The following is a 9,236-nucleotide window of genomic DNA, read 5'->3' as shown; positions in this document are numbered from 1 at the left end:
CACACACACACACACAAACACACACACACACTCATCATTACAGTCACTGAAGGCCAACTCATCCTCATTGTCATCACGTGGAAGAGCCAACTCTGCACTCTTCATATTGCCCTTTCCGTGAAATATTGCTGTATTCATTTTCTAAAAAGAATAATAAATTTTCTTATTCATACATCAATACAACTATACTACAGTGAACACTTCAAATAAATAAATAACTGCAATCATATTATTGAAGTTACTATCTATAAAAAATCACAATGGGGAAATACATTACTTCAATTCCACTGTGGTACAGAGTTGCCATATTGAATTTTTTGAAAATTTACAGTAAAATGGGCAATGTTGATTTTTGAATAAAAATATGTAATTTACTAAACAAAGATGATGCAAAAAAAAATCCCCCTTAAGAAGAGATGTTCAGAAACGAGATTAACAGAGCAATTTCTGGAGCACTTCAACAGGTGTCCTCCATGTGAGGGTGACAGTGGGAAAAAGTGTTTTTGGAGGAACATTCAAATGCCATTTGACTTAAAAACAGCACATCATTGACTACCTTAAGGCCGGCCCTTTTAATTACCTTTTTAATTTTTATTTTTTTTTCAAAATAACAAGGAAATACGTAGAAAGGCAATGTTGATTTTTGAATAAAAATATGTAATTTACTAAACAAAGATGATGCAAAAAAAAATCCCCCTTAAGAAGAGATGTTCAGAAACGAGATTAACAGAGCAATTTCTGGAGCACTTCAACAGGTGTCCTCCATGTGAGGGTGACAGTGGGAAAAAGTGTTTTTGGAGGAACATTCAAATGCCATTTGACTTAAAAACAGCACATCATTGACTACCTTAAGGCCGGCCCTTTTAATTACCTTTTTAATTTTTTTTTTTTTTCAAAATAACAAGGAAATACGTAGAAATTTATTGTTGCCATATGTCAACTCCGTTCCATAGAGGGATATGTGTGTGTGTGTGTGTGTGTGTGTGTGTGTGTGTGTTTTCCACAATGAAAATGAAAAAATGAGTGACTTTCATTGTATGGACAAAAACAGTTTGTTCCACAAAACAAAAGAAAGGCACTGGAACAATGAAGGGTGAGTAAATTATGACAGAATTTTCATTTTTGGGTGAACTATCAATTTTAAGTAAAAAAAAAAAGAGATCTTGTAATACAGCTTTTTATATTAAAAGTAAACGTTTCTGTCAATGCCCTCATAACTATTTTAATAATGCGAAACAAGTTGAATCATCAGGCATATCACTGTTCTCAGATCAGCTTGTGGAGGTAAATGCATTTCGAAACATTTCCTTTCTTTATAAAGCAACTGGAATACAACCAAGATTATGTGATATGGAGAATGATTGAATGTAGCCAGTTGTTCTTTTCAACACCTCTGTCCAGGACTTCCTGTGCTCCTGTGACACCGGACCCTTTAAATCTAGAAAGAGGACAGTGTCTGGAAATACATGAGAAAGATTTGCAGTGCTATCATCTTTAGACAAGAGTGGTCAGTGCCACAAACAATACTGAACTCAAAAGCTAAAAAATTACGGTATTATTAGTATTAATTTGCTGATTTTGTCTATACCTTAAATTGCAAGTTGTAGATGTTATTGTGAGAGATCTTTGATAACCGAACTATTAGGAGTTTTAGAAATGTAAAAAAAAAAAATGTATTTAGCTTTGAAAGAAGTGCAAATGGTTATAAAATAAAAATTGCAAGTTGTAGATGTTATTGTGAGAGATCTTTGATAACCGAACTATTAGGAGTTTTAGAAATGTAAAAAAAAAAATGTATTTAGCTTTGAAAGAAGTGCAAATGGTTATAAAATACATTTATTTGGTAAATGTTTTAATGAATGGATTAATTTGTAAATATTATAAATGGATAGAATAGGCTATAAATGGATTTATTCATTGATTTATAGTTTTTCTTATTCAGAAAACAAGAACAAATCATGCAAAAACAAATCCTGTGACAAGAATTTAGTCTTGGCTATGCACACTCAATGAATGAATGAATGAATGAATGAATGAAGCTGAAGTCGGAAATGAAAACAAACAGTACCATGCGTGTTGTTTAACTTAAGAACAAGATATTAAAGCACTTTCAGTTCTTTGGAAAGATGAGACGACCGTATGCTTTGGAACTAAGATCTGACAGACTCTGTGTAAAGAGGAGCGCTGGCAGCAGCATCCACTGAAGCCACGCAACACCATCGCGTCCGTTTAGAATGACGCACGCATAACTGTGAGACAAAATATGCATCCGACAACTCTCCTCTCTACAGTTTTTAATATACCTACCTAATATGAATGAGAGACAAATTATCATATCCATTGTCAGCCTTCATTCCAAAGTACTAAAAAAAGAGCATATGAAACAGCATATCAAAGATTTGCCATTAATTTAAATTTTTGCATGACAAAAAACACCCCATTCGATCAAAGCGCAGAGAATGAGGTATTATGTAACCCCTAAGCAGCGCCTCTGTGATGCTTTGATTTTAATCAGTGTGCGAATTCAATTCATTTTCGGGGTGGTATGAAGGAATTTTATTTTTTAGGTTGTTTTTCTGGTCTTATAATCTGCGTCTCACGCAACCCAAATTGTTATTTTGCTGGATCAGCACAATTAGATTAGATGAAGTCATAATATGCATTTTAAACAAATGTTTTTGCGCTCTAATGTCATTTTGCCCTTTCACGTGATCCTTCTTGGTGGGTCCTCGTGATTCTTTCCAAGACATGAACTAAATGATTCCAAATTTAATGTGGGCTAGGGGTTACGCGGGAAAATATCTACCATATTGCTTACATATTTTTATGGTTCTTTGTTTTTAAGTTATTTAAGAGCCACACGACATTAGCCTACACAATTTGGTCTGCATTTGACTCAAACGACGACGGTAACGCGATGTTGTTCAGAACGTTTTATATCCATTAAGCACAACTTTCTGATGGAAAATAAAGTAGTGACGTCGGTAGATATTCGTGTATGGTGTTCCAAATAAAACCGTAATGCGCCCAGCTGTTCCCTCCAGAGAACACACTTCAAGTGCTATCCCCCTTCGGAGTGAGCGGGGTATAGTGATGCTCACTTTGGAATGGAATTGTCTCATTATGAAAGCTGTTCGGCGTTGAGCCTGCTGCTGTGCGCACGCGAGAGAATGAACCGGTTGGATAGGATGAAGACGCGCAGCCCGCGTGGGAACGGCACGGGTTAGTTTGCAACGGGCGAACTCCGCTCGCGCGTCAGCAAGACTTCTTACAATTGTCGTCACATTCCGCTCGCAGGGCAACATTTGGCCGTACGCGAGCAAAATCCGAACGTCGATCTGCGCGCAGTAACGCCTCCTCGCTGTCATGTAGGGACTTCATGTGAACGCATTACTGTTGACCGATGGGACACAAACAGAGGGTCACTCTCGGTGTGAGGAGGCAACGTGAAGAGGATCCGCCGTGTTTACAAGGAACGAATCGCTTTGAAGAAGAAACAGAGCAAATAGTGACAGTACTCTCAGAAAAGTTGAGTTCCAGCCGCAGGGGAGCAGGTCGAAACGCTTATCATGTCTAACAGAGAACACTGACTGAGTGTTGCGCGTGACTGGGATCGCGTCTAAATAAACACCTGCCTCCGAGGACCTTAAGAACTCAAACCTGACAGAAGATTATTTACCGAGGATTAAGCGTCCATTTGAATCACTAAATAATAAGGATATATCCGCCTGTATTAATAATAACTCATCTGGAACTGGGTGAAAATGAGACAGCGGTTCAAACGCGCGCAGAATTCACCCGTTTATTTCCAGTTGTAAGCGCTGCCCTGACCATCCTTTGGGTGCATAGCTGTTGTTTTTTTTCAAACAGAGGTCTGTCACCCCGGAGCGGAGCATCCGGACAGCTGCATCTGGAGCAAAGGAGCGCTGTGCTGTTTGAAGGTTTCTGCAGAATAACACTGGAGCAATGAGTCGCATCCCCTATCCACAGGTACGACTATCACGCCATGAAAGCGCACAGTAGCTTAACTGGTCAAATGTCAGTGATTTTAACAGTGAAGCGAATGCAAACATGCTGCAATGCAATGAAAACCTTTTAATTGGTTAACTGTAAATTCCCTTCATATACGGTGTAAAATTGTAGAAGACAACACGTGCAATTTTGTTGTAACACTGTTTAAACTACAACATATAAATTACCTTATAAAAATGCAATACACATACGTGTATGGCAAATTGTTGTTTAAATCATATTTTTTCCCCCTCTAGAAAGAGGCTTTTCCAGAACCCTCACAATCCCACAAACCCACACAATCACAGTTGTTAAGATGGCATTTAAAACGATTCTCCTGATTTGTGTTCAGTGTTATGTGCATTAATGAGTGTTTTATGTTGCATTTTATGTCGCTTTAGTCATATTTGAAGCATTATTTTATTATTGTGTGTATTAACCTAATGGTATTATGTTTGTGTGGGTAACACTGTGCTCTTGTCAGTCTGTTGGTACTAGTGACAGGAACTATAGAGGCTTATTTTTATGCAAGTACATCGTGTGGCTTTCCATTGTATCACTAGTGTTTGGTGTGAGTGCAGTACAGTATCAAATAGATTTTAACGACTCAAGTAGATTGGTATTTTTACAGTGTAATTTACATATACGGTCATAAAAAACATGCCTTTTAACAACGTTTAACAAAGTATTTTTTTACAGTGCACATTTTTGCCATTCAAATTTTTTCCACACTAGTTGCGTTTATTATCATTATTATTATTATTGATATTGGATTTAAAAAGTCTTAAATTGATGTTGGATTTAAAAAGGCTTTTCTTGTCCTAACTTTTGTTCTTTTTTGTTTGTCTTGTTTAAATATAGTAGAATAACACTTGTCATTAAACTATCATTTGACACTGAGATTTTAAGGGAAACAGTGGAGGTAATTAATGACTATCCTTCGACGGGGGAGATCATTGCCAATGTGAGTCAGCAGTGTGTGGGTGTGCTATTGAATTCTGTAGACAGTAAATACAAGCAGGGACAGGACACAATCCCCTGCCAGTCCTCAGCTGAGCCGCAAGACATTTTAAAAGAATGTCAATTCTAGCTTATAATAGAAGCTTGGCAATGCATCACAAGCATATCATAGATTCTAAATAATATAAAACGACATCACTGAAAGGTAAAGAAGAAAAGAGCCTTTATTTTTAGCCTTATAAAGGATGCAGCAAGTTTATTAGTCTCCGCTCTGGACCGTGGCCCAGTTTGGCACCATTACGAAGTAATGTGCTGAAACTCTGACAGTCAAAACATACAAGCTTTCAGCTACCATTAATATGTGTTTTTATCACTTTCAGCGCTGCGGATAGTATTTTTCCCAGAAAAATTATTTGAGTGATGATTGATCGTATATGAGTTTTGAAATACTTAGCGAGTGAAGACACGGTCCTGTGATTTTGGCTTTGCAGCTTTTGCCAGTGTTATGAAATGTCCCATGTGGCTGGCAGGGGTGCAAAGAAGCAATTAGGATTCCATACAACTGCTAATCGACTTATATTTGACTCCTTTTCGTTGCCTCAGCACATCAGCGTGGTTGCTGTGATCTCAGAGGAAATTTTATATTCCAAAAATGCGGTACCCACATTTAATTCCTGACATTTGAAGGCTGACTAACCTTTTTCCAGCAGCTACAGAGGTCAAAAGGTAAGATCTGAGATGATTGACTGGTTGTGCTGATGATTGCGCTAAAATTGAGTCCAGAAGAAAACCGAGCCATCTGTGAAGAAGAAAGGCTTATGAATGTGTAATCATTTCGTTCTCCTCCTCTAGCTCTTTTGATAGCATATTTCCATCATGATGCCGCCGGTTGTTTACAAGTCAATTGTTTGCCCTTCATTTACACCTTGGCACACCTGACGGGAGCTCGGAAGGCATCCTTTACAACCCGTCCTGCAGGAAACGAGAGTCTTTGAGGTCATTCACCCCACAGGACATGTGTTTGTTTGTGTGTTCATAGCACCCCACAGGAAGAATCATTTCACCTGTACACACGACTCCTTCGGCCTGGTTAAGCACCGGAAGCTTTTGTCAAATTACAGTCGACCCAGTGCAGTTCAATAAGCACACAGGTCTAATTAACTCATCACAGAGATGTAAGGAGCGGAAAGGCTTCTCGCTCTCCACAGACCCAACAGCTTCGAGCTGAAGCTTTTAGATACAGACAAGCAACATTTTAGATGCATGCGGTGGGCTTATCAGTTTCTCCTCAAGATGTCACAATTTAAATGTCAGAAGAGCCACAGTCTATGTTGTGCTATTTGTCGCAGTTTGGTTTGCCTATAAATTTGCTGCCTTGATTCATTGTAGCGGTTGTGGCTATTTTGGATTCTTTCACACAATAGTGTACATATTGAATGGTGTACATGTCTCATTATGTTCCGTTTTGAAGAAGAATGCTTGCAGTCTTTTGGGAAAAGTTGAGTCTGTAGAGCTGGAACAACCTTTTTGAGGGTACTGTTGAGGTTTAGGGGTTTCAGACTCATCCAAATGCATTCAGCACTCACTGTGTCTTAGCAACGGCAGGTACAGCCCATTATTTTTGTAGTTTTAATATCCCAGAGGTCAATATCGTGTCTATGATTTAGCATGGTTCATGTACCGCAGTGTCTTTGCATGACTAATCGAACATGTACTGAGTATAAACACAGATGAGGATTCCCAGAGCAGTGAACAACCTCTTAAGTACTTAGAATTGGACTTTGCGTTGGGCCACATTGTTCTTTTTGATGACAGGCTCACTTTCTCATAACCAGTCAAGACGATTATTGTTTTTTATATATGCTGCAATGTAAATGGTGGCTTATTTAGTGCTAAAGCCCTGCTAGGTATTTTGTGTCAGCGCTGTGTCTCTTTTAGGAGCTCTTTCAGTGATTGCTCCTCTGCCGCATCTCCTGGAAATGTAGCTCATAATAATGACGTTAAGTCATTTGGGAGTTCCTTTTCTGAATGTATCCTTTCAAATCCCCTCTGTAATTCTCAAACTCTGAAAACGAGCTTGCTTCCGAGAATTGCAGGATCTCGAGTTTTCCAGCTCGTTGCCATTTAGGGATGGTTTTTATATGCGACCTTACGCTCCTCTGTCACTCAGAATTGAATAGCTTCAGATCATATTGGTCTTGAATTGGTTGTTTAAATATTTCTTGGTTCTCCGCTCTGGGTGTCGTGGGAGAGATTTGGGGAAAGTATGAAACGAATGTTATGAAAACAGAGATTAGAAGCAATTGTTCACATAGCTTTCATCATTGCAAACTGCATTAATGGTATTTTTGTCATTTTCTCATTACCAGAACAGGCCACAGTTTAAATCAGTAATTCCCAACCAAGTCCCAGGGGGTTCCAGAGGGTACTTGGAAACATTTTTGTTCTGCTTCTTTTAAATTGATAAAACAGAAATACTACTATGCAGAATCTATGCAGAATTTAGTAAATGCTACTACTACTACTACTAATAATGGGTTAAATGAAGATCAATCTTATATTGAATCTTATATTTCCGTTCCTTTTTAAGGAAAGAAAGCACAAAGTATCACACAAATTATAGACACGCACACACACACACACACACACACACACACACACACAAATGTATGTGATAAAAAGTGTAACGCTTAATGATATAGTATATACAGTATTCATAAGTTATTCTTTTCAGTCAAATCTTGTTAACAAACTGATTGAACTGGTTCACAAATTCATTCATTAAATGGACTGAATCTGTGAGTGTTTGTATTTTATTTTATTTCTTTCCTTGGTTTGAATGGAGTTCACAATGAGCCAAGAACCTACAAATGCTTGAAAGTGAGTGAACCAAGGGTTTGACTGAAGTTTACCTGCATTATTATCTAAAAATTAATCCACATATACATATACATATTGGTATTGGTGTAAATAATTATGTTAAACAATTCATTTTGGATGAAAGATGTAAATTACTTTTGCTTTTGTTTATTGTAATTGCAAGTTATATTTACGTTCTAAAAGTTTTTATGTTTTGTAGAAGCTGAATCATGACTGCAGTAAACTAAAGTGGGACACATGAAATTGCACAAAAAATTTGCTGAACAAATTGTTCAAATGAACTGGTTAATGGAAAGGAGTCAGATTTTCCATCAGGTTGGGAAATACTGGCTTAAATAGTTTAACATTAGGAAAAGAATGACTTCATAGTAGCTTCTTTCACCAAGAAAGACATAACAGATTTAACGTTGAGCGCTGGCATATCAACCTCACTTAAAGACTTGGTTTTATCACCCCCAGACTGTCGCAGTCAATTTTAAAAGCATATTGAGGGTTATCATAAATCACTTAAATTAATATTGTGCTTTACCTAATAAGGTATTTAGGGAATCGTTGGAAGCTTTTGGACATTTTAAAAGCTGGACGGCTCGCACAAAATGCATTTGTTCTTTAAACTCACTTAATTAGTCTAGGCATGGAGCACAGCCGGTCTGCCTGAAGTGGAGATAGCTGGCAATAGAAAAAGTAAGAATGAAAGTGTGTGTAAAGAGTGCCAAGGCTTATGCAAAAGCTGTATTACATGATAGTGAACATACTCTGATGAAGGGGTCGGTGCATGATTTCAGAGATGGGTTTTTGATGAGGGAACAGGAAGTGCACTTTTGTTAAAGGCTGAATGGCAAGTACTCTGTAAGAGCTGAGGTTGCGGTATAGATTTTGCATGAGTCATTTAAAATGCCTGTGTTTAAAGGGGTCATATGATGCGATTTAAATTTTTCCTTTCTCTTTGGAGTGTTACAAGCTCTTGGTGCATAAAGAAGGTCTGTAAAGTTGCAAAGACTAAAGTCTCAAATCCAAAGAGATATTCTTTATTAAAGTTAAGAGTCAGCCACGCCTACCTAAAACGGCTCGTTCTAACACGCCCCCACATATCTACGTCACTATCTGGGAAGATTTGCATAACGCCACCCAAATGTTCACGCAAAGAAAGAAGGCATAACTTTTATTCTCGCTGTAGTATTGTTGCTGCCGCCGCCATGTCGTGAAGACGCTGTGTGATTAGTTGTGAAAGCGAAACTACTTTGTTTGGCCTTCCAAAAGAGGACGATATCGCTTCGTCATGCCTGGAGCTGATCCGTGCTGGTCGCTGAGGGAATACTTCAACTTGGAGCTGTCGATCGCCGGACTTTCACCGTGGACGAAGCGGAGTCCAGCCCGGGGTCGTC

At 38.2% G+C, this 9,236-nt stretch overlaps 1 protein-coding gene across 1 annotated transcript in view; it reads left to right on the top strand.

Moving 5' to 3' along the window:
• Positions 1-3,213: 3,213 nt before the first annotated feature.
• The window catches only part of LOC107662410 (corticotropin-releasing factor receptor 1-like), a 140,198-nt gene continuing 134,175 nt past the window's right edge, over positions 3,214-9,236 (top strand). Inside the window, exon 1 of the mRNA XM_016452431.1 lies at positions 3,214-3,990. Within this exon, the coding sequence (XP_016307917.1) occupies positions 3,967-3,990 (24 nt within the window). The 5' untranslated portion in view covers positions 3,214-3,966. The remainder of the gene's footprint in view (positions 3,991-9,236) is intronic.

Source organism: Sinocyclocheilus anshuiensis, unplaced genomic scaffold (genome assembly GCF_001515605.1).
Source record: "Sinocyclocheilus anshuiensis isolate Anshui unplaced genomic scaffold, SAMN03320099.WGS_v1.1 scaffold11, whole genome shotgun sequence".
NCBI lineage: Eukaryota > Metazoa > Chordata > Actinopteri > Cypriniformes > Cyprinidae > Sinocyclocheilus > Sinocyclocheilus anshuiensis.
The sequence above is the reverse complement of the archived record's forward strand: the minus strand, read 5'-3'. Positions and strand labels throughout refer to the sequence as shown.